This window comes from Podarcis melisellensis, assembly GCF_964234715.1.
Source record: "Podarcis melisellensis genome assembly, chromosome: 17".
Taxonomy (NCBI): domain Eukaryota; kingdom Metazoa; phylum Chordata; class Lepidosauria; order Squamata; family Lacertidae; genus Podarcis; species Podarcis melisellensis.
The window spans coordinates 7,099,678-7,125,780 of NC_138534.1; the positions used below are offsets into that span (position 1 = coordinate 7,099,678).

At 48.5% G+C, this 26,103-nt stretch overlaps 1 protein-coding gene across 1 annotated transcript; it reads right to left on the reverse strand.

The window, feature by feature from the left end:
* Positions 1–850: 850 nt before the first annotated feature.
* On the reverse strand, positions 851–13,802 carry LOC309359990 (uncharacterized protein). The gene is made up of 2 exons (XM_081894479.1): positions 13,559–13,802; positions 851–3,267 (listed from the first exon to the last, which is right to left on the reverse strand). Exon 2 carries the CDS (start codon positions 2,770–2,772, stop codon positions 1,414–1,416), a length of 1,359 nt encoding a protein of 452 aa, XP_081750605.1. The 5' UTR covers positions 2,773–3,267; positions 13,559–13,802; the 3' UTR covers positions 851–1,413.
* Positions 13,803–26,103: the final 12,301 nt, after the last annotated feature.

The window sequence follows — 26,103 nt, forward strand, 5'->3', positions numbered from 1 at the left end:
GACCCAACCCTCGACACACCTCAACCTCTCAAATAACCCACACCTGCAATCCTAAACATCCTTGAGGGCAGGGACAGGGAACTTGTGATCCTCTAGCAGCCCCCCTCATGCCTGACCACACTGGCCGTGTTGTGGGGGCTGATGAGAGCAACATTCATAGGGCCTGGCTTTCAGCATCTCCGTCCTAGACTCACTGGCAGGGAGAAAGCCAGGTGTGGTTTTGGTTCCTCCAAGAGGCGGCGAAATGATTGAAGTCACACAGTGCAAAGCCCTCCCAAATGAGGCTTTGAACTTAGATGTACCTACAAGATTCCTAACACCTGGGCTGAAATAACTGCCCTGACTACCTGTTTCTATGTTAAATGCTGACTTTTACAATTCCACATGGATTGGGGTCACGGCAATTCTCTTATTAACTTCCTTGGACAGCAGGATCTTTGGAAAGGGCCAACCTCAAGCCGAAGAGAAGGGCCCTTTCTGGCAGCAGCAATCTAGGGGAAAGCTGTGGCCTATTCATACTCCCTGCTGGATTTTGAGAAACGAGGTTAAGACTTTCTTACTCTGTCAGGCTTATGGAGAATAAGTTATCAGCCTTATGCTGTTCTTATAGGCATCTTTTAGGGTTCAAATTCACTACTTCAATGGAGGGTGGGGGGCAGTATGGATTTAGGCACCTGGTGGATGCTGGATGGTGACACACCGTACAAATATATGTAAACAAACAAAACACTTGAGTCCTTTCCTGTACAACATTTGGCTGCCCTGGTTGAAAGATAAGGCACCAGTGTGGTACATCCCTTTTATGCTAATCTGTTTCCACTCCCAAGTAATACTCAACAATTCCTCAGCATTTCTTGAAATTTTCTGCACATTTATTTTAGTATTTAAAAATCACAAATATTTCTGTCCAACCAAGCAGTTCCTGACTCAGAAGATGATGCAGTCCCTGGCAAACCACCAGCTGTGCCAGCTGAAGCTACCCAGGAGCCTCGGCACCAGCGAAGGGTGGATTAGATGCCAACTTCTCCGTGGATCTCGATGCCCCAAAATCAGCTCAAGTAACAATATCCTTGCAGGGACTGACTGGACAGCCAGCAGAGCTCAGAGACAGGTTCCCTCCATGTGCTGAATCCCTGGCCCATCCAAGCAGGGAGGCCACCAACTTCCAGGTCTCAGTAGCTCCACAGCCTGTCTTCTCATGAGACCCCTTTCAAGTCCAGCCGGGTCACGATCCCGTCGTGTCTCATGATTGCCCCTCTGCTCGATCCTGTGGCCCTGGGGTCTGAGTGGACGAAGGCCCGCGTCCGCTCCCCAAATCCAAGGCTGATCCTGCCGTGCAGAATTTCTCTCGTATACAAAACCCCAGTTTCAAAAACAAAAGCCCACCATCTTTTACCCACACCCGAGCCTCCTTCAAGTGGCCCGAGGGCCGTCGTCATGGCAACCTTCCTCCCACCGACTGACAAGGTCCTTGGGCACTGAGTTGTCCGAGTGGACGCCGGAGCTGCGGCACAAAAGTCTCTCCAGGGCGCCCCCTGTGGCCGGCGGCTCGTTGAGGAGCAGCGCTTGCCGCACCAAGGCCGACATTTCCTCGGGCCGGTCGCCGGCCCAGTCCGGTGCCACAGGAGCTTCCTGACAGCAGCCGGCCGGGACAGTGCTAGGACCAGGGAACAGCTCTTGGACGCCGCTACTGTGGGCCCTGCACTTGAGGCGAAGCTTGTGAGGGAGAGCTGCTGTCCGGACATCGGGGTGGGCATCCAGCGGCCCCGGATAGGGAACAGGCGAGCCGCCCCAGCTGCGCTCTTCCCCGCTCTCCTCGCTGCTGTAGCCCTCAAAGGGGGATTGGGGCTCCTGAGCCTTCCTCATGTGCTCCACTTGGGGCAGATCCCCCTCCAAATAACCGCTGGGCGTGCTGTAGCTGGGGGGCTTTGTGCAGTACCCTGGGTGGGGGGGCAGCTCCTCCCGCTGGCTGTGGCCTTCCTGCTCCATGCAGGGGCTTTTGGGGGGCTCGCCAGCACCGCGTCCTCCTGCCCGCTCCTCCCGCTCTGGAAGCAAAGGCTGGGGGGCTGCCACTGCGGTAAAGCCATTAGCGCTGAAGAGGATGACCCCGCGAGGAACCGGGGTCTTGGGCTCTGGGTGGTGCTGCGGGGGAGCCTCGCCGTAGGCTCGGCTGACCGCCTGGGCCTCCCCCAGCGTCTGCGGCATGGGGCTGTCCCGAGACGAGCCGTCCGACATGTCCGAGAGGGAGCCCCGGGACGAATACTTGGCCGCGGACACACTGCCGCTGTCCCGACTCGACTGCTCCGTCTCGGAGGAGTCCTCCGAGTGATGCGCCCGGGACAAAGAGCTGCCAGAATACATGCTGCCGTCGCTGCTCTCGTAGAAGTGGGCCATGGCGTTGGCGCTGGCGGCGCTCAGCTGCTGGCTCTTCTCCATGAAGGCCGCCGTGCTGATGAGGCCGAAGCGCAGCTTGAGCTGCAGGAGCTCTGTCTTGAGCCGCACGTTCTCCTCATTCAGCGCCATCACCCTGTTCTCCAGGACCAAGTCGTTGAAACGCCGCTTCTCCCGCGAGCGCTTGGCGGCCTCGTTGTTCTTCCGGCGCTTTTCCCAGTAGCTGGCGTCCTTCTTCTCGTCAGAGATAAATTCCCGCTTCCGTCGGCAGTTGGCACTCGGCTTGCCCTTCAGCGCCCGGGCTCGCTGCATCATGCCGTCCTGGTGGAATCCAGGGAAGCTCCCTGCCGAACACAGCGTGGGCGAGTTGAGACTCTCCATGGCGTCGCTGGCGGAGGTCTGCCGATCCCTCGGCACAAACGTTCAGGTGCTTGTTGCCTGCCTGCCCTTTTTGACGTTTACCCTCCAATTGCTGAAGCTGGGAAGGGCACTTCTTGCCGAACACAACGCCCAACGCTGTTGTCAAACTGTACTGCCAGAGGCGCTACTTACAATATAGCCTTGAGCTGTCCTCCAGCTGCAACAGTCAAACGGGCTCCGAGTTCCCACCGGTGCAAAGGGAACTGTCCAGCACAAGGAGAGCATCTTCCAGGACACCCAGAGAAGCAGGAATTCTTTCGGCGGGAGGCCCAGGCAATCGAAGACTTTCTGGTCACTCTTTGCTATCCGGAAGATGGTTCACTGCAAGACCTGCAGGGCTTTGAATCCAGACACCGGCCGACAGCAGGAGCAGAGATGTTACCGGCTGGCAGGCGCAGTGGGAAATGAAGGAATCAGTGGCAACCGCTGCGTCAGGCCCAGAAGGGAGTGAAACGCCTAAGGAGGAAGGACACAAAAGGAGGGTGTTACATCTCTGCCCAGTGCTGTCACACACCTCAGGCTCCATTTACATAATCCAGCAGGTTCAGGCAGCAGTGCCACAGCCCCTGGCAGACAAGGGCCACACCCCACATTCCAGTTCCCTCCAGAAATATGAGTGCTTGCACACAGTGGGTGGGGTCACACCTGCGTGGGGGTCACTCCCTTTGGGGAGCCCCCAAACACCCCGTCCCAAGAAAGGATTTCATGCATATACATACACAAGTTCTGCTTGCTGGTCAACGCACACTGTGTACCATATCCCCACCTACCTGAAGCATGCGACCCAAACCAGTCTTCTGCTACATGGGCCCCTGGCAGCACCGCACATTGTAACGACTTCTGGACATAGAAGGGGTGCATGGCACATATAAAGGGCACACGCCAAGCCAAGGAAGGGGAGCTGAATGCACACTATTTGCAGCACAGAGGGAGGCCTTAAAGCAAGGAAATGGTTGCAACCTGGATTTAGGGTATAGTTAAAGCTATGGTTTCCCCAGTAGTGATGTATGGAAGTGAGAGCTGGACCATAAAGAAGGCTGATCGCCGAAGAATTGATGCTTTTGAATTATGGTGCTGGAGGAGACTCTTGAGAGTCCCATGGACTGTAAGAAGATCAAACCTCTCCATTCTTAAGGAAATCAGCCCTGACTGCTCACTGGAAGAACAGATCCTGAAGCTGAGACTCCAATACTCTGGCCACCTCATGAGAAGAGAAGACTCCCTGGAAAAGACCCTGATGTTGGGAAAGATGGAGGGCACAAGGAGAAGGGGACAACAGAGGACGAGATGGTTGGACAGTGTTCTCGAAGCTACCAATATGAGTTTGACCAAACTGCGGGAAGCAGTGGAAGACAAGAGTGCCTGGCGTGCTCTGGTCTAGGGGGTCACGAAGAGTCGGACAAGACTAAACGACTAAACAACAACAACAACTAGGGGATGTATTCCATTTACTCCAGTGCCGTCCCCAAACATGTCCATGCACAGCTGCCTGTTATTTCACAAACCTTGAGAAGAGCTTTCTCTTTCTCCTCTCACAGGAAAACTAATCCCATTTCTCTCTCACACACACAACCTCATCCATGCTCTGGCTGTAGGGCTTATGGTGTTTGTGTGTGAGATGAACGGTGCCAGGTTGGGAATACGATCTGCGGAACCTATGGATCCGAGCAGTGGCGTAGCGTGGGTTGTCAGCACCCGGGGCAAGGCAAGTAATTTGTGCCCCCTAACCCGTGGATTTGTGCCCCCTAACCCTAATCCCCAGATGTTGCGACCGGTGCAGCCGGCCCCCCTGCACCCCCCACGCTACGCCACTGGATCCGAGGTAAGCATTTGCCTGGTCCCGTTCTGACTACTGAGGAATCAGGCCACCAGGCAAAGGAGGTTGTATAAGGAAAAGCGATGTTGCCACTCCTCCTGGACACCATGACACATACAGAGGAATGCTCCATCTCCCCTCCCCTGAGAAAGCCAGGGCCATGTGTACGTAGTGGCACGCTCCCCCATGGTGGTGGCGCTCTCCCCCCCCTTCTTTCCCTTTGCATGTGATCTACGCGCATCAGGCACAAGCAGCAGGAATATAGGTCAGTAAACACTGAATATTTATCAAGCCAAGCAGTCAAAACAGGTCTGATGATTACGGATTGCACAACAGCTCCAGAAAGAGAGCACAGGCACAGCGCCAACAACCTACTGGCCTAGAAACTGTTTCTGCACAAAGAAACAATAGAGGCAGGGAGGCAGGGGGGGATATTACGTGGAGCTGCAGCAGGAGGAGGCTGCAAACAACTAGGGCATTGTCCAGGGCAGCCTTCAATGTGACTGGCATGTTGCTGTGCCATTTGCCCACAGCTGGGGCTGGGGAGAATATCCCACCAGGGCACACACCCCAGACGTGGTTTGCTCATTTGGCTGCTGCTCTGGGCTTCTTTAATGAAGCACAACTTTTTTTTCTGACATGCATAAATTTTTATAGAGGAAGCAATGGGAGCACCATCGCTTAGGCAGGGCGCTGTGTAAACATTTCCCTTTTTCTTTTAAGGAAAAAGCTTTATTTGTTTCATATGAACAGACTGGAAGGAACTAGAACTCACTGGCCAAACCATGGGTGGGGGGAGAAACGTTACGTGGGGGTGTTTCATATTTCATAAAAGCAATTTGTGCTAAAAAGAGTATTTTTTAAAAAGCAGATCTCTATTATTCTCCCCCTCCCTTCAAAAATAAATGGAAAATGTGACACGATCCAAAGCCGCAAGATCCCTTGACGATCAGATATGAAACTCTGCTATGCAGCTCGTCACCAAATCTTACCACCCCAACTGCGGACCAAATGAGTGTCATTGTGCCTTGTTTCTAATGGTACTGCAGGCACTATATACCTGCCAATTAAAATGTGGTGGGGTTTTTTTGGGGGGGTTATTAGGTTGTTGTTTGTATTTTGATTATATTTTGTGGTTTTATATTTTGATTTTATTCTGTGAACCGCCCTGAGACCTCCAGGTATAGGGTGGTATATAAATTCTATTATTATTATTATTATTATTATTGGGTGGTATATAAATTCTATTATTATTATTATTATTATTATTATTATTATTATTATTATTATTAGACCCCTGCCTGAAACACAGGAGGGCCTTTGCAAGATAACGGTCTGACTTTGTATAAGGTAGCTTCCTATGTGACTATATAAATTAGGACATGTTCGCTTAAATGATGGGAGTTTGGAGCCAGGGTTTTCAGATGTTATTTTGCCTGTTTTCATCCCAGCTGGTTGGCGCAATAACTGTACCTGGGTGCCTGAGCTTGCTTTCCCCCTCCTCCCTCCCCATCCCTTTTTCCTTGTGTGCCATGTCTTTTGGAATATAAACCTGAGGCCAGGGGCTGTCTTGCTACTGATTGTAGTTAAGTCACTCTAGGGGCCTTTTCAGCTGAAAGAACAGGTCAAAAATGCTTTAAACAAACAAACAAACAAACACTATCCAGCTGAAAGGATGTGAATGCTAATGTGCAGCTGGTAGAGTATGAGACTCTTAATCTCAGGGTTATGGGTTCGAACCTCACGTTGTGCAAAAGGATTCCTGCAGGGGGTTTGACTAGATGACCCTTGGGTCCCATTCCAACTCTACATTTCTGTTTTGCTCTGAAAACTGTGGAGTTTCCTGCACTACTTTCTTCACCCTAGTTGTTCCCGGGCCACATCTTCTCCTTCAACTCTTTCCTTGACCCATGCATTTATTTCTCATTCTGGGTCAAGTCAAGAAAATAATTTTCCAGCTAAACAACCCAAACCCCACACCCTGACCCGCCTATGGGCTCCGGCCTCATGTCTTGGTGGCACGTGGAGCTGCCAGCAGGATGGGCTGGGTGTGTGCAACCAGGATGCAGCGAGCTGGGGCATGAACAGAGGCATGACCTACTTCCCAGTCTGCGTCACCTCCCTGGGGCAGCGAGGCTTACAGCCTGCAAAGGAGGTCATATCCCAGGATGGATACACAGCCAGAGCCCTTGACTTATGGCGAGATGTGCTGGAATACTTCTGGAGTAAAACCAAATAAAACGTTTAAATGCAGATTCATTTGACACGGATAAAAAGTAGAAGATCAGAAACAAACAAGCAAATTAACTCGAGAGTGCATCTGAGCATGGGCAGAGTGCTTTGCCACTCACAAATAGCCAAAGTCATGTCACACGTATCTGAGGCTAGAGAGAAATGGTTTCCAGCTTAATAAAGGTTGCAACCTTCAGATAAGAGGTTGAGCCTAAAGGAACTGAGATGGTCCAGCTCAGAGGGAAAGGGGGGCTTGGAATGAAAAATATTCTGGATCAGAACAGGAGAAGTAAAGAGCTCTTGTTTTTCCTCTACTAGACAACAAAACACACAACATGAAGAGAAGGAGCGATAATCAATGCAGACACACAAGTAAGCAAGTTTGCACACCACTTAGAACGCAGCCTCCCAAATTCAGTGGTACAGGATTCAATTTCAGGGAAAGTGTGGATAAGATTTACAGAACGTTACATTGCCAAATTTAAGGGAAGGGGATGCCAAATCTTAGTGATCCACAGGAGCTGAGGCCTTTCAGAATATATGACGGTCTGACTGTCTTTCCTGGATGAGTCCTAGTTTTTCACAAGTTTCCTGGAACACATGTTAAACTAGCCAGCCTGCAGTTTGCCAGAACCCCCATCCCTTTTTTTTCCGAAAATGGTATTGCATTGGTCTCTTTCCAATCCTAAAACGTGGAGGCTGATATTATGGACAAGTTACCAAAATATTTTTGGTGGAAAACCAGCAATTTCATATCTGGGTTCCTGGGGAACTCTCAGATGAATGCCATCCGGGCCCGGTGATTTACTGGTTGTTCATGTCAATTAAGGCCTAGAATTAATTACTTAATGGCCTTTTGCCACCACTTTATGCCTTCCTGAGAAGGCTGGTTCAGGAACAATTATCTGCCCTTCATCTTCCACCGCGAAGCTTATCCTCGGTTAGCAGATACGAAGAGGGGGAATTGTAAGCAGAGGGAATGGGAAGCTGCTCTGACAGCTGCTGTGTCAGCCACCGACTTCCTCACCGCCCTGCCTTTAAGAGCAGCACAACACAAATTCAGCAGCTTAGGTTTTCCTACTTCATCTCCATAAAACAGGACAAGCCGGGGCAGGAGCAACATTCCCCATTCTTGTCTTCAGTCATAGATTTCCAGAGTAACTTTGGACTGCCCGGGGCAGATAACCCTTCCCAAGTCTTCTTCCTTAGGTGACTGATATTGTTTGCTCTGCAGGATCTTCCCTTTGCTTAGCCCTATGACTAGCAGCTTCCAAAATGAGATCCCCTCCTCTCTGCTCCCTCCCTGCAGGGCTTTCCACAACCGCTTAATGATGTAACATTACATGACAGTGTCTACTTTCCAAGCAGGAATGTTCTGTTCCTCTCCGGGTTGGAGATGAGCCACTCTAATTCCTCTTCCTCCTCCCCTTTCTCTTCCTCATCACTAGGCAATATTCTGCATAATCAAATCTCTAAACACACACGCTAGGATTGCCACTCCACACACACACACCCCACCAAGGCATTATGTAAGCAGCACGGCAGGCAGAAATTTAGCAGCCATACCTTAAAATACAGCGATAGGGGGAAATGTACCTGTTGATGTTTTGCCCATCTGGCAGTGTGTTAAACGCACAGAGACAAAGGCGGCAATCACACAATATGGGGCTGCGGGGACAGTGCAGTGGGGATGGGGGAGATGACGATGTTGTAAAGCAGAAAACCTCTCTATTTAACATCAACAAGGGAGGAGGGTGTCAGGAAAAGATCAAGCTACGGGTTTCACTTTTGGCCGGTGGAGGGAGAGCTCTGGGGTCTTAGCTAGGTAAAGGTAAAGGGACCCCTGACCATTAGGTCCAGTCGTGACCGACTCTGGGGTTGCGGCGCTCATCTCGCTTTATTGGCCGAGGGAGCCGGCATGCAGCTTCCGGGTCATGTGGCCAGCATGACTAAGCCGCTTCTGGCGAACCAGAGCAGCACATGGAAACACTGTTTACCTTCCCGCCGGAGCGGTACCTATTTATCTACTTGCACTTTGATGTGCTTTCGAACTGCTGGGTTGGCAACAGCAGGGACCGAGCAATGGGAGCTCACCCCGTAGTGGGGATTCGAACCGCCGACCTTCTGATCGGCAAGTCTTAGGCTCTGTGGTTTAATCCACAGCACCATTAACTAGCCTGACACATAGAAATAAAGCAGGTGGAAAAACAGGCTAAAGAGTAAGTTTGTGAAGAAGGTGGTCCTTAGGGTTGCCATGTTTTAAAAAGTGAAAGTCTGGGCACAAATGTTGCTGAGCTTTTTTTTGGCCAAATTTGTTGATCTCCACAAAAAAGAGACATGGGTGTCCACATTTTCGTGGACATTTCAGCGATTTTCGCCCCCCAGATGCTGAATACTGACTATGTCCAGAAAATTCCGGAAGTATGGCAACCCTAGTGGCACTCCTAGGCCAAGATTAATTTCCACCCCAGACACCGGACGGGTCAAGTACTGAGCATGGCCTGGGGAGCATGGATTCACACTGCCCTCCAGGCGTTGAGTGGCCTTCATCAGATCATGGTGAGTTAAAACAGGACACACACACACCACACAAACATCACTCTGGGCCTCTGAAAGGTGCAATGCAAATATGATTAACAAATAAAGGTAGTGGTTAGGGCTAAGTAGGTCAAGACACGCTTTGAGGCTCCCTACAGCGGAACCCCAAAGGGGAAGAGACTGTCACAAGAGGTGCTTGCTCAGCAGCAGGTGCACCCTGCAAATGGCCGCAGAGTCGGGCGCAAGCCGCCCCTGGCAGCAACCAGGCCTTGCCCAACTGGGGCTCTCCTGAAGTGATGGGCCACAACTGCCACCAGCTCCAGCCCGTGCAGGAGAAGGTGTGGGTTGCCCAATAAGCAGGGGGCAAGAGAAAGGCAGCCTGGACAAGCTTCTGAGCTTTTTAACATGAGTTTTGCTCTGTAAACATTCGCAGGCAAAGCTCTGTCCACACCAGGCGGTGATTTATCACTTACTGGTGTCTGGAGCTCAAGCTGCTGTTAGACGTACAGAAGCAGGGGCCAGTGAAACAGCAACCTCAAGAGCCAAGCTCTGCTCTGTGGCTGACTGGCCACCAACCTCTCCGATTTCACAACTGACTTTGCCATCCCCACCTCCCTCCGGACGCCTCCCCCCTGCTGCTCCGAATGCGAGTGTTTGGCCTGTTGAGCCTCCTCAAGGGTGCAGAACGGCTTTCTAAAGCAAAGATTGCTCAACTCTGGGGCGAGGCTTTGCATGTGGCAGCAAGCAAGCCATTCCGTGCTACACAACAGCACGTACGTACACACTCTCTCTCTCTCTCTTGCTTAGACTTTGTCCAGAGTTTCCATTGCTAAGGAACATACTGATCTCCTCCCAGGAGCCTAAGCTCTTGGCCACGACTGGGGTTACAAGTTTTGCATAGCTGTTGAAATGACTCAGGATGCCTGTAATTGCGTTTGGCTCTGGAAACCAACCGATGCCTTGATGTTTAGGGCACTGGGGGGGGGGAGCACAGGGTGTGGTAAAGGAGGATGGGAGCAGGAATGCTTTGCTCCGAGTCTGAGTTCTGGGAGGGGAGTGGTGACTAGTGGTTGGAGAACAAGAAACAAGAGACTGAAGAAGTCTGTTCAGTGCTCAGTGTGTTGCAGTAAATCTAGTGGTCTGACAGCCCAAACACCTCTCCGATTCCTTTGTCAATCCCTCAAAGCACAAGAAAGGAAGCAAGTACAGTGGTACCTCAGGGTAAGTGCTTAATTCGTTCCAGAGGTCTGTTCTTAACCTGAAACTGTTCTTAACCTGAAGCACCACTTTAGCTAATGGGGCCTCCCGCTGCCGCCGCGTCGCCAGAGCACAATTTCTGTTCTCATCCTGAAGCAAAGTTCTTAACCCGAGGCACTATTTCTGGGTTAGCGGAGTCTGTAAGCTGAAGCGTATGTAACCCGAGGTACCACTGTATATCCTGCAAATGGAATATACACAACTGATGCTGTTTGCACTGTGACTCCACCCAGAGACCTGAAGGTTCCACTCAGCAGCCCTGAGCGCTTCTTACCAACTCTAACTAGCCAGCCAACTCCACCCAGGTTATGTGATCAAGGTTTCACTTGACCTGGATTAGAGAGCCCTCGGCAGGACAGTGGCAGACGCAGGTTGCCAAGACCTCGGTCAAATCCTACTCACAGAGTGATCTCAGGCCAGATGCACACTCAGCCTACCTTACAAGGTGGTTGTGGTGTCCTGAGCGTTTTGGAGGAGGGACACCACAGATATTGCCATGCTCAAAATTATTGCATTGCTGGGAACTGAATTAGCTGATCTGCTGGGTCCCTCCCAACTCTACAATTCTGTGTTTCTATGAAATCAGGATGGCTATGGCCTTTTTATAAACTTTCAGTGCATGCTTTAAAGGAAAGGAGGGGGTGATAAGCTACAGCAGTGAAGGTTAGCATGGATCTAGGTTCAGTTACAGATAGGTAGCCGTGTTGGTCTGCCATAGTCAAAACAAAACAAAAATTCCTTCCAGTAGCACCTTAAAGACCAACTAAGTTAGTTCTTGGTATGAGCTTTCGTGTGCATGCACACTTGTATCTGAAGAAGTGTGCATGCACACGAAAGCTCATACCAAGAACTAACTTAGTTGGTCTTTAAGGTGCTACTGGAAGGAATTTTTTTTTTTTTTACCATGGATCTAGGTGGTAGCTATTAATTAAGATGGGTAAATAGGGTGATTTTGTCATTCCTATCCACAAACTCCCATCTCAAACCCTTAAATATATTTATCCATTTGTACTTGTGAATGCACATCAACACACATCTGCAGGCGGTGTGTTTATCTTTGTGTGGGAAGAGGATTGCGAGTGCATTCTTAATAGTAATTTGCTGTACTTTAAGATCAGCTGACCCTCTCGGCCTGGCAGAGCGAAGATCACAATCAGAGAAATACTGTCCATTACACAATCAGTGCCTCTAATGCAACGTGTGAGCTTTTGAGTTACACACAACTCTTCCTGTGACTGGATAGTTAAGAAAGTGTTTTAAAAGGAAATAATACTTCTACTTGTGGAGAAGATGAACAGAAACATATTCTTCCCTCTTTTTGAAAGGAAGGGAAATCACCATCTAGACTAAGCAACATGTTGTGTAACTCAAAAGCTGATATGCTGCCTTTTGAACAGTATTTAGTCCAGGATGTTAGAGGTTTACTTGAGTTATGTACTTTCAACAATCCTCTAGGATACAGAATTCCCCCAGTGCAGAATCTAGATTTACCTTGATGCAGAAATTTAATTTTAGCAGAGTATACACAGATGACAACGAAGAGGTAATCAGCCCTGTGTGGTTTTCTCTCTTTAACTAAAATCCCTGGAGTCCACTTTTGTATTTTTAAGTTTAGAAAGCAAGTGAGCGTGCTCAATATCACCTTGAAGTTAAGCCATAAGTGATCTGTGTTAGGAGATAAGGAGCGCACTTCTAGATCACCTGGTTCCTTATTCTTGCCAAGAATCTATGTAACAAGCAAGGACAAGTCACTGTCCCATCATTTGGCATGGGGATCAGTCAACCAACCTTCTTTCTGCCCAACCCCTGCAGAACAGAGGGTGCAAGGTTTTGTTTGTGTGGGTACAGAGTTGTGCAAGTGGCAAGTTTAAATACTGGAGGGGGGGGGGTTCGGGAGAGAAATTGACTGTGCTGCGTTAACCAGTCGCCAGATTACACACTTCCTTAACCCACATTCCTGTGGTCAGGTAGAGAACTTCATTTGGAAAGAGAGAGCGAGAGAGCGCTAGCTTGTTTGGAAGTGACTCTCTTCAGCTAGACACGCCTTACCCAGCTTCTTCCCTCCCACTTTCACGCGGGTGCCAAGCATCGCTCTATGCTTCCTCAACAGTGTGGCACAGCGACCCTGCACATGCTCAGAGGCACTCCACTATATTCTGAGGCGGGAAGCTCAGCTGCAAACAAACCCGTGCAAGTTTAACCCGTGTGCATCAGAATGCCCAAATTATTTTACTGGAACAGCAGCAACAAGCAAAAACACACCACGACGTCTTCCCGGCTCTGGTGATAAACCGATCTTCTCCCGAAAGCAAGCTTCCCCCAATCTCATTTCTTTCATGTCAAAGGGTTCTTGGCTGCATCGCACAGACACACAAAACCCTCACGCCCTTCCCCACCCCCCCAAAAAGTAGGTCAGGCTGGGCAGGAGAGGAGGCCCACTCGCAGGCTTGCTAGTGTTGTTCCGCGCGCGAGCCGGGGCGCGCGTGTGCGCACAGTCCAGCCGGGGGAGTTGCGCGCAAGCGGATCTTCCCCGCGCCGCGCGCGGCTCCACTTCACACCAAGAACGCGAGGGGCTGTGCAGGAGAACTTCTCCGGCTGCATTGTGCGTCCCCGCGAGCTTTTGCTTTGCTTTGAGCAGGGAGCGGGCGGGCTGCCGGGCACATACGCACAAAAACGCAGCCCCCAAAACAAAGCTGCACATGCTCGCTGCACGCAAGACACCGTTCCCACAAACAAAGCGCGCACGCACATGCACCCGCCGCGACTCCCTCTCTCTCTCTCTCTCTCTCTCTGCCCGGCGAGCAGAGACCCAGGAGCCGCCGCCGCCGCCGCCCTGGCCGGGGGAGGGGCGGGAGCTCCGCGCCCCGGATCCCGCAATCGCAGACGCGCCCCGAGCCCCGGTACCTCTTTGGGAAGAAGCGGCCGCGTCCAGGGATCCGTCGCGCTCCTCTCGCCCCGCCAAGCGCCTGCCTCCTCGCCCTGCGCCGCCGCCGCCGCCGCCCTCCTTCCTTCGCCCGGCGAATGTGTGTTAGTAGGTCAGCCGGTTGCATAAGCGCTGCTCTGAGCGCCTCCTCCGTCACGCTCCCGGAGTCGCCGCACAAAACAAAACGGGGGAAGGGAAGGCAGGGAGGAAGGGAAGCGGGGCGGGGGCAGCCAGCCAGCCAGCGAGAGAGAGAGAGAGAGAGGCTGGGCCGGAGCCCGACGAGCAGAGCCACGCGGGAGGCGCCGGCGCCGCGGCGGGGGGCGGAAGGGCCGGACAGAGCCCGCCCGCGGGCGGCCCTCGCGGAAGATGCGCGGCCGGGTGGCCGAAGGCGGGCGCAGCCCCATCGGCGCGCGTGCGAACGAGAGAAAGAATAAAGGGCCGCCTTGATCCGAGGATTTTCCCATGCAAAACTGCTCCGGCTCTGGGGGGGGGGTGTTGGGGGGGAAACGAATCCCTATCTGTGTGCGAAGAGCTCTGTAATTCTTCGGCGCAGAGAGAGGTGCACTCTGCGTATGCCCTTGGGCCGCTTTCTTTACTCATTCTATTTTTCTACCATCTTTCAGCAGCACAAGATCCTCTTCTTCCATTTCATCCTGACAACAACTCTCGAGGAGTAGATTAGGCCTAAGATCGGACACCACGTGGGATTTGAACCCGAGTCCCCTGAGTTCAGTGCTCCAGCTCCTATGCCATCCTGGCTTTCCTCACAAATGGAGGAAAGATCCGAATGAATGCAACCAAACACTGGTAAGGGCTTATTAGCAAGCCTACCCAGTGCCAGTGAAGGCATACTTGGCTGTCTCCATTGCATCCTCATTATGTTGTCCAGCAGAGCATTTCCGGGTTGTAGGGGCCTTTTAGAGGCTGACCCAAAGCAGGTGGTAGAACCGACGGTAGTTTGCTGTGACTTGTTTGCAAAATATTTTGAGGATAAAACTGCTTGCATCCACCAAGACCTTGACTCTACAGTGGACGCTCGGGTTGCGAATGTGATCCATGTGGGAGGCACTTTTGCAACCCGCAGCATTCCTAACCCGCAGCACCACGGCTGTACACGTGCAGGTTGCGATTTGGTGCTTCTGCGCATGCGTGACCGCCAAAACCCGGAAGTAACCAGTTCTGGTACTTCTGGGTTTTGGCACGTCCGTAACCCGAAAAAATGCAACCTGAAGCATCTGTAAACTGAGGTATGACTGTACTGTTATAGCAGATGAATTTCATGGGGTGTGCAGAACACAGTCTAGTCCTGTTGCATTGGCTGAGTTTCAGTTGGTAAGGCTTGAGGATTGGACAAGGTGCTCAGATTGGTCAGGGAAACTGCTTGCACCCTGGACCCTTGCCCCTCTTGGCTGGTAAAAACCAGCAGGAAGGGAGCCGCTGGTTGGGCCAGGGAGCTGATCAATGCCTCTTTACAAGAGGGGGTGATCCCTGCCTGTTGAAGGAGGCAATGGTAGAACCACTCCTTAAGAAACCATCCATGGATTCAGAAAACCTAACTTAACTACTGGCCAGTTGCTAATCTCCCTTTCCCGGGCAAGGTTCTGGAGCGAGTGGTTGCAGACCAGATCCACATGCTTTTGGGAGAAACTGATTTTCTGGATCCATTTCAGTTGGGGTTTAGGCCTGGTTTTGACACAGAAACTGCTCTGGTCGCCTCTGTCAAGAGAGAGACATGGGAAACGTGTCCCTGATTAATTCTTCTCAACCTCTCAACGGCTTTCAATACCATCGACCATGGTATCCTTCTGGAGCAACCCTGAACTAGATGTGGGTGGCACCGCTTTGTGGTGGTTCCCGTCCTACTTGGATGGTTGTTCCCAGGGGGTGTTGCTTGGGGAATGCTTTTCAGTCCCATGGAACCTTCAATGGGGGGTTCTGCAGAGCTCAATCCTATCCCCCACGTTGTTTAACATTTACATGAAACCGCTGGGTGCGGTTATCCGGAGGTTAGGAGTACGTTGTCAGCAGTATTCTGATGACAGCTCTATTTCTCATTTACATCTGCAGGAGCTCCTCCCTAACGTCACCTGCCATTGTCAGCATAGGTTTGATGTCTGCTGTGCTACACCTCAAATGCTGGGAATAAACTACAGGTTGGCTGTGTCTCTGGAGGAGTCCTCGCTCATCTTCTGGGCGCCTTCTACCTGCTCAGGGGACAAGAGATCTCCACAGTTTTGGAAACGTTCTCACTGAAAATGTGTACACATGCATGCACAAATAACACACACACGTGTATGAATTGTCCATGAAACTCTATGTCTACAGTTTGGTAGAGATGGGAGTTCCTTGAGCGTGCACTTTATTAGATAACAATATTTAGCCAACCTTCGCTCAAGAGGCGAGGGCATGTGCACACTTGAGGTTAGGCTGAGAGATTGTGACTGGGCCAGTCCTAATCCAGCACTCTAACCACTAATACACACTGGTTTTGAATCTGGGCCTCTTCATTCTTTGTCAAACACTGAACTGGGTTGCTACTCTTAACATGGAATCACTGTGGCGGCTTACCAGTCATACTTCCCATGGTGATTGTGAAAGATTTCAGAGATAATGTCTGTGAAATAGTTGGAAAACTTGTAGGGAAAGTGACTAACATAGTAATACGAGAACCCTGGTATCTCTCCATTAATTCACTAAATGTTATTACTTCTTCACCCAGGGAAGAAGAGGTGAGTCCCAGCACTTCTTCTTTCATTCATTGACCATTGCACCTTCCCCTTTCCTTCTATAAACTGGAATTTCTCCCTTTTTTGTTGTGAAAAATCAATCCTGAATTACTATTTGAGGAAGTATTCATTATTGCATTGGACCATCATTTCAGACTGGTCCCTAACCTTGGACCTATTTAATAGCAAAAACCAGAGAGAGAAAGTGGGAAGAGTTGCAAGGGCATTTGTTGTGGTGACGTTTTATAGCTCATCTTAAAAGCCATTTTCCACCACACTTTATATGATTGAGAGAAACACCTTCAGGTGGGACAATACAGATTCTGAAGGGCTGTTGGGGGGACAGGACAGACAAGCACTGCAGCTTACCAGATGGAACAATCTCTCCTCTTCTCCTCTTACACCAATTTCAGGGGGAGAGGAAGAAGCCCAGTTGCGCAGGCAGAAGGCATTGCATCAGTGAGTAGTTGCAGAATACACCCAAAGAAGAGCCCTAGTCGGGAGGGGCCCTTTTTTGTTGCCATCTGCCATCTTTACCCAAGATAATAACTACAATATTTCGGTCACCCAACTGCCCAACTAGTGGATCTATGAGAGAGTGAGTGCAGTGTGGAATAAGGTTGGGTGAGGAGGAAGACAAGGGTCAGCAAACTTTTTCAGCAGGGGGCCAGTTCACTGTCCCTCAGACCTTGTGGGGACCAGTGGCGTAGTGTGGGGGGTGCAGGGGGGGCCGGCCGCACCGGGCACAACATCTGGGGGGGTGCACTCGCAGCTCTCTGCCCCTACCTGGCTCACTCACCCTCTCTCACTGCAGTGCTGGCTGTGCGAATCCGATCCGGGCCGCCGGAGGGGGTGGGTGCCAGGCCTGCGTTGCAGAGAGAGAGCGAGGGACTATCTGGGGGAGGGACAGTGCAGTGGCAGCGGAGAGAACCACACCAGACCAGACCAGGCAGCAGCAAGAAGAAGCTGGCAGCGGCAGCAGGTTAGGGGTTAGGGGGCGCAAATTACCTGCCTTGCCCCGGGTTAGGGGGCGCAAATTACTTGCCTTGCCCCGGGTTAGGGGGCACAAATTACTTGCCTTGCCCTGGGTGCTGACAACCCACGCTACGCCGCTGGTGGGGACTATATTTTTTGGGGGGGGAAATGAATGAATTCCTATGCCCCACAAATAACCCAAAGATGCATTTTAAATAAAAGCACACATTGTACTCATGTAAAAACATGCTGATTCCCTGACGGTCAGTGGGCCAGATTTAGAAGGTGATTGGGCCGGTTCTGGCCCCCGGGTCTTAGTTTGTCTACCCACGGTGGTGATGATTATTAATTGAATTTATATACTGCCCTATAGCCGGAGGTCTCAGGGCGGTTCACAGAATAAAATCAAAATATAAAACCACAAAATACATAATCAAAATAAAAACAATACCCTCCTCCCAAATAACCCACCACATTTTAAATGGCATGTATCATATAGTGCTTGCAGCATCATTAACACAAGGCACACTGACATTTGGTGACTTATAAAGTCTTTAAAAACTATTATTATTAGCAGAGCACTATTTTATTGTGCCTCTGAATCAAAGGAGTGCTCATGTAGTTCTTTTTTTTGCTGGGTGGGGGAATGGGTGAGCACCAGCAAGAATAATTCCCAGTGCATCCATGTCCTTCCATTACGTAACTCTATTTTATTTCAAATTTAGTAATAATAATAATAATAATTATTTATAAATTAATTTAAACATAAATTTAATATAAAAATAAAGAAGGAGCCAGAATGGAAGTGATGTATACCAGCAAACCCCTAAATATTAGTATTGGTTTTCGAACATCTCGTAAGTCAAACGTTTTGGTTTTCGAACGCCAAAAACCGGGAAGTAACTGCTTTGGTTTTCAAAAGCTGAAAACCCAGAAGTAACTGCTTCAGCTTTCGAACGCTTTTCGGAAGTCGAAAGTGCCACGCGGCTTCCGTATTGAGTTTTCTGTAAGTAAATGCTTCCGGAAATGAATGCTTTGGTTTTCGAATGTTTTGGAAAGCAAACAGTCTTCCGGAACGGATTACGTTCGAAAACCGAGGTTCCGCTGTATAAAGTTATATGCAGCACAGCCCTACGCTTCTGCTTGATTACTCAGAAGTAACTTTCATTGAGCTCAATGGGATTTACATGCAGGTAGGTGTGTGTAGGGCGGCAGCTTTAAATGTATTAAATACTGTAAACAAAGGTTCATTTTAAATAAAGCACCCATGAAATCGTGCTCAATCATAAAATGTCCACCAGGCACTTTTGCAGCTGGAAAAATAAATGCAGTGAGCCCTGCCAGGGAGATTAGTGCCCACCCCAACAAGCAGGGAAACAAATGCCACCCTAGCCAATTTGAGCAAAATGGCTGCTATAATTTTCAGAGAAATAGGTCAGCACATTGGTCAGCACAAGGAAATGGCAGACCAATAGGTTTGGGTGCCTGAGCTAGAAAATCCAAACGGTGGCTCCCATGGTGCGAAAATGCAATCATGAATGAAATATTTGACCACTGGCTTCTTTTTGTCACCTTCCAATCTGCCGTCACAGCCTGCCTAAATAATGGATCAGGCCCTGGAGGAAAATGAAGCAGGAAGTCCCTTCCTTGCTTGTCAATCAGACTAATGCCTTTGTATTCAGTGGCAGGAAAGAGCTCTGAGGGCCGAGGAAGGCTTAACTTCTGACTGATCAGCTGAGCAGAACACTGCTTGCACATTTCGTCTGTATAATTTTGTTAGTAAATAGGCTGAATAATTTGTTTTCTTTCTTTTTTTATTAGAAATTTTTATTTACAAACACATAGACACGAAACAAAATCCATATTACCCTACCACCCTAAATTACAGACATTAAAACACCCTTGTGACTTCCCTCCACCGTCCCCCACCCTCCTATATATTATAATATTTCACATTGCAATTTTTATCTAAATTTATATTTCTTAACTCTTTTAACTTACTATTTTTTAATTTTTTTAACCAGCTTTACAAACATTAATCCAAACATATCAGCATGTTAGTTTCTGAGCAGTACTTGGACATATAATCCTCAAACCATTTCCATTGTATTTTTATTTTCTGGTTTGATTGGTACCTTATTGCTGCAGTTAATCTTGCCCATTCTATAAATTCAGTTAGTTTATTTATCCAGTCATCCTTTGTGGGTATATATTTCCCTTTCCAGTTTTGTGCAAGGAGTAGCCTTGCTGCGGCTGTCGCGTATAAGAATAATAATTTCCTATCTTTACCTATTACACTCAGTAAATATGCCTCTGGTTTTTCCTCTAAATTAATTCTGAGCATCTTTTTTATTTCCTCATGAACAATCCCCCAGAATTTTTTAACTTTTCCGCAACCCCACCATAAATGTGTCAATGTACCCTTCCTTTCTCTTTAAATGGAAGCTGAAAATTCAAGGAAGAGAGGAACATCCCAGATTTGGGATCCCAAACAAAGCGCTCATGGGCAGCACAGTGCCCTTGCACACACACACACACACACGACACCTGCAAAGGCCCCCCCTTGCCACTAGTAATTTGGGGAAACAAATAGGGGTTGGTGGGGTATCTTGTAATGAAGTCTCCCTATCTGCCATCACTCTTCAGCTATTACGGTACATACTGCAGGCTAGCAAACCACAAATCATAGAATCTTAGTTGGGACCACAAGGGTGATTTAGTCCAACCCCTGCTTGCTTTAAAGAAGCAAAGTGGGAGAGGAGAGGAGCCTTCTCCCCTTATACCCCTCTTCTTCATAATTAGCAGCATCCTTCTCACCCACCCCACACGTGCTTCTTCTCCCCTTAAACCCCTCTTATTCATTATTAGCAGCATCCTTCTCCACACACCCCACACATGCTCCTTGTCCCTTGAGTGCTTTTCCTTCCCTCCCCACTTAAAACGTGGTTACAAAACACGGATCCACATGGATCCTCAGGATTTTTGCACTGGGTCACCCCAAATTCACCATCAGATCACATAGCATGTCCATGGATACATCTTGCACCCAAAAAATCACGCACCCACTGTTGCCTGGGGCCGCAGTGGTGCAAAAACGTGGTTACAAAGCATGGATCCACATGGATCCTCAGGATTTTTGCATTGGGCTATTCCAAACTCACTGTCAGATCACATGTCTGTCACCACAGCATGAACCACAAAAATCATACATCCACTGTTTCGTTTAGAATATTTTTTTTCTTGTTTTCCTCCTCTAAAAACTACGTGCGTGTTATGGTCGGGTGCGTGTTATAGAGCGAAAAATACGTAAATTTTCCACAGGGGAAGCGAGGGGGAGGGGTAAAGCAGCGAAGCTATATGCCGTTGTTTTATTTGCAAAGTGCCTCGTTACAGGCTGTGTTACAGAAGGGCATGGGAATGAGCAGGTTGTGTGTCAAAAGGGCTTCCTGCAAAAGGTGGGGCTTGAGGTTCACATACGGGTTTGAAACAAACAGGCAAATATTGGGCTGCAGGCTTCTGATCTTACAGAACCAGGAACTGCCACATTTCCCAACCTTATAAAGAAAAGATCTGTGAAGCAGTCAATGTTTGCTGACTCCTGTGCCCTCTGCTGGAAATTCTCATGGCAGCACCCTTTCTGTAAACTAGTCAGCAACTACAGTAGTTTGGTTCCAAAGGGAGTCTCAGGCCGGTTTCTCCACCCAGAATCCCTAAAGTGGTCTTTTAGCAGCTTCTGCTGCAGAAGATGCCAATTTTCTCTGCGCACCTTTCATTTTGCCTCGTACTTGGCAAATGGAAGAGGATCAGGTGCCCTCCTTAGAAGGCTTGGGTGTGGGTCCAGCAAGGCTCCAGCTTCTGGTGCCTAAAGGATTTGCCTGCACTGCAATCCATCATGAAGGAAAGTTCCAGGTCTTGTCTGCTGTTGTACCTGACTTTTCTATTTTTCAGAATGGCAGACAGTGATAAATAAAGCCTATGCTTGCACAGAAAGGATATCCAGGCGTTACCAGTGGGGCTTCCTCCCTAATTCTTTGTTGATGGGGTTGGGCGTTCCTATTCTCTGACACCTTCTCTGACACTAACATTGCCAAATAACTAACTCCACTTCTCTGCCACTAATGGGTAATACATTGGAGTTTCCCTGCATGCATCAGGGCTGAAGCCTACAGGTGGTGGGCCTGGAATATGTGACCTGTGGGATTTCAGGTGAATATTTAGCCTGCGCACAACCTCCCAAATCTGCGCAACGAAGAGACCTACAGAGGGATGACCCCAAGGATCTCTTCACAGCAACAGGGTACCTGAAATATACTCAGAGTCCAAAGTGATTTCATGCTCTTTATTCAGCTCATAGTGGTGAGGAGGAATGGAAGTCCCCTCAAAGTATCTGCTTTATATATATTATTTACACAATGGGCTGCACGTGATTGGCTAATTCCGGACTTCTCCTGTAAGCCAATCAGGTTGTGGATTCACTTCTATCTGGAGCTGGATTGGGTGGCTCCTGCCGACCAATCATACTGCTGCATTGTTCTAGGACCAATCAGACTGCTGCATTTTGGATCCTATTGTTCTAGGACCAATCAGACTGCTGCACTTTGGATCCTATTCAACTCAGTACATAACAGTACCACAAGACAGATCTTTAACCGTGATCCATATACACACTTCCAGCTTGCTTGCTGGTCTGAGCAACTAGAAACTGGGTGTGGGGGGGGAGCAAGCAGGCAAGCAATGTGTTTCCAAACCTGGATCTCTGCTACTCCTCCTGAACAGATAATCCATGACATCACAAATTTTCTGACTGGGGTTAGATGCACACAGACTTGGGCAACTGTAAGAAATGTGTCCATGGCCTCCATTTTGCCTCACTGGATCAGGTCAACTATGGATTCGGGGCAGAGAGTCAAGCAAACAACTCATAATTCTAAAGGGGGGGTTCCTCCGTGGGCATGGGTTTATCTGTCACCAGACAGCAGATGATCGGCAGGTGGGAGGTTCTGCCCACCTGTCATGGGGCCCAGTGAAGGTACAGGACTCGGACTCCGGCCCACTGGTCCAGACTCTTTAAGTATCTCGATTTTCCAGGGACAGTCCCAGAATTATGAAACTGTCTCGGCTTCTGATTTGATCCCAGAATGTCCCTATTTCCCCTGCCAAGGCCGCCTGCTCTGAGCTCAGGTGGCTCATTAGCCAGCGCTTGCCCCAAGCGATGGCAGTGGTGGCAGTGGCGACTGCAAGGAAGCACCCCATGTCTGCCACTGCCAGTCTCATCTCTTGGGCAGCTCGCAGCGGCTGCTGGAGAGAAGGTGAGGAGGGAGAGAGGCTGCAGCCACTGAGCCCGTGTGACACGCTTTCTCTGAGGTACAGTGGTACCTTCCATTCAACTTCCAAAACGTTCGGAAACCAAAGCTCCTGCAGCCAATCGGAAGCCGTGGAAGCCCTGCCAGACATTCGGCTTCCAAAAGAACGTTCGAAAACTGGAACACTCACTTCTGGTTTTTGATCGTTTGAGAACCGGAATGTTTGACTAAGGTTACCAGACGTCCCCATTTCCCGGGGACAGTCTCCGGATTTACAAATCGGTCCCCTGACAAAATCCTATCATTCCTACTGAAGTTGAAAAGTGTCCCCAGATTCATTGGAAAAAACCTTAATATGTTTAATTTCATAATGTGAAGATCTAAGGATGTTAATGTCTAATTATTTTAAGAACTACGATTTGAAAAACCGTTAAAAGGACATGCAATGAAATTCAACCAAGGGGAAGCGAGGAAATCACTTAATAACGTTAATAAGTGTAATTTTTAATAAGGCTATGATTTATGTTTGTTTATGTGTTTGTTTATAATGTTGTGAAAACCAATAAAAAAATTTTGAAAAATAAAATAAAATCTGGTAACCTTATGTTTGACTCTCAAGGCGTTCAAGAGCCGAGGTACAACTGCATAGACAAAGGACAGAGTCGCCCTGGGCAAGAAGAAAGGGGGAGTGGAGCCCAAGGAGTCTTGATTAAAACAAACAAATTCTTGGTGTGTGTTTTTCTTTTTGCAACTCTAGCAAAAATCAAATCAAATCGGGATTAAGGGATTTTCTCAGGATGGTGGAGGAGCTGTAGCCGTGGGGGGCTTTTGCCCTCCTTCCGATAGGAAATGCTCTGCAGGAGTGCAGGGTGGGAACAAAAAATACCGGGTCGAGGGTGGTAAGTTGTGAGAAATGTCCCTATTTTCATCTGATGAGTGCTGGGAGGTGTGCTGGTCAGATCCTGTTCCTAACCCCTCTTTTAGAACTGGAGCCAATTCTACGCCTGAATATGAGGTTTCCTACTTTGGGAGGCAACAGTATATCAATATACCATAACATGAATGTGTATTTTAGAAAGGAATTGGTGGAGAAGTGAACAGGTGTCACCCGTTATATTGATTTTTGCTTTTCTCTGACTAAAGTAATCAACTTTAATAGAGTTCAGCAAGCGGTGCAAGTAATTGTAACCGCCAGGTTAGTGATTTACTGCATTCACTCCCCTCCACAAAAAGCTCAACAACTTTGGGCCAAACTCCCCCCAAAAAAGCTCCACAACTCTGGCCCATTTTCTTAAACTGGAGTCCCCCAAAATAGTGGGTGTGTTATACACGGGGTGGGGGGTTGTTATTCATGGGAAAGTACGGTAACTTTGCTCTGCTAAATGTGTACAGTGGTACCTTGGGTTAAGAACTTAATTTGTTCCGGAGGTCTGTTCTTAACCTGAAACTGTTCTTAACCTGAGGTACCACTTTAGCTAATGGGGCCTCCCGCTGCCGCCGCAATTTCTGTTCTCATCCTGAAGCAAAGTTCTTAACCCAAGGTACTATTTCTGGGTTAGCGGAGTCTGTAACCTGAAGTGTCTGTAACCTGAGGTACCACTGTATTCTGCAGTTGACCTCCTTTGCAAATGTTTTATGTTGAAATCTTTAGGATAATATTTGAATTTCCTGTTAATTGTGTTGCTTTGTATGTATAATTTTCATTCCCACCCCTGTAATATTTTATTCTGCATTGTTCTATTTGATGTTTTAATTTAGGTTGTAAACCGCTTTGAGATTTTCCCCCCTTTAAAATGGTATAGAAATGAAATTGATGTAAGAGCCTCGGACATGAGGTCTCCAGGCTGATAGTTGATAGACTGATGGACATTTGTTGGGGATCGAAACCGGGAAAGGGGGGGGTGGGATTTTGGGAATCCAAAGGGTGTACAATTATATTTTGTTTTTGTTTTTACTCTGTTTTGTCACCAGTATAAAAACTGGGAAATTTGTGGAAGGGAACTTGGGTCGACTTTAGAAAAGGGTTTAAAGAATGAGCATTGACGTACAAATTGAGGTTTATAAGTTAAAATTGGTTAATTAAAACGAATTAAATATAATAAGGCAAAATTTGGGGACCAGAACTTGCTGAGCTAATAATTGGAACTGGAATACAAGAAGGGGAGGTGTGGGGAAGTCAGGGAAAGGTGTTATTGAAAATAAGGAATGTAAATGCTATGTGTTTTTAATTTTTCTTTTGTTTTGTGTTTTTTTTCTTGTTTTTCTTGTTTTTTGAAAATTTCAATAAATATCTTTTAAAAAAAGAAAGAAATGAAATTGATGATGATGATGAAGATGAAGTAGAAGAAGCTTGCGTAGTCTCGGGCCACTACCACCTGTGGCGGCTGCTGGTGGCCTTTAATGCACCTGCCCATTCTTCTTGCCCAGGATCTTGCCTATGCCATACCTTTTACATGGATTGGTTGAAGGGAGTGGACATGCCCCCCCCATCATCTTTCCACTGACACCCCCCCAAAAGCTATTTTTGCTGATCTTGGTTTATTAATTTAGGGCAAAACAGACTGTGTGTATAGCAAATTATTACTGGGGGGAATGGCACAGGAGGGAAAGGGTTAGCCTGGGGCTGGGCCAGCTGCAAGCAATGATTTTTAAATGTGCTTGAAGTCGCATCCAGTTTGACCCCAAAAGCAGAAAATCCAGTTGGCACTCCTCTAATGCAAACTTGGCCTGTGTATGTAGCAGCGTGATCAGAGGAAATTTACTCTGCAGCTGTGAGATCCCATTTTTCAGTACTTCCTACACAAACACTCGAGGGCAAAGCAGGAAACAGGACAGGGAGCAAGCTGGGCCGCAATTTCCATGTGCTAGGCATTCCCTGCTACTTCTGTGGAATTTAAGAACAAAAAATGGAAGTACCGTATTTTTTGCTCTATAAGACTCACTTTTTCCCTCCTAAAAGTAAGGGGAAATGTGTGTGCGTCTTATGGAGCAAATGCAGGCTGCGCAGCTATCCCAGAAGCCAGAACAGCAAGAGGGATCGCTGCTTTCACTGCGTAGCGATCCCTCTTGCTGTTCTGGCTTCTGAGATTCAGAATATTTTTTTCCTTGTTTTCCTCCTCCAAAAACTAGGTGCGTCTTGTGGCCTGGGGCGTCTTATAGAGCGAAAAATACGGTACTTATCTCCATTCACCTTTCTGCTGTTCTTTCCAGGCACCGTCCGTGATTTAAAGCTCCGTGTCTGAGCGCGCACCCCTCCCCCCCCCACTTCTGAATATTACTTTTTCAGAATACTGAGGGAAATATTTAGGTTAATTGACAGGGGCCAATAGGCCTCAGGAAGGCCACGAGTTCTTATGCTTATTTCCTGCTGTGTTTATTTCAGGAGCCTCTCCTGATTCTGGCGTTTGCTGTGACAAGGAATGAAAAAGCAAAACAGTCTTCCCTTCTACAGCTGTGTGGTAACTTTTGTTTATTATTCAAAGTTGCATTTTTTCCCCTCAAAAAAACGAGCTCATTATCAGA

Excerpts from the sequence above, each read along its gene's own strand:
- LOC309359990 (XM_081894479.1), bottom strand. The coding sequence starts at position 2,772 with ATGGAGAGTCTCAACTCGCCCACGCTGTGTTCGGCAGGGAGCTTCCCT.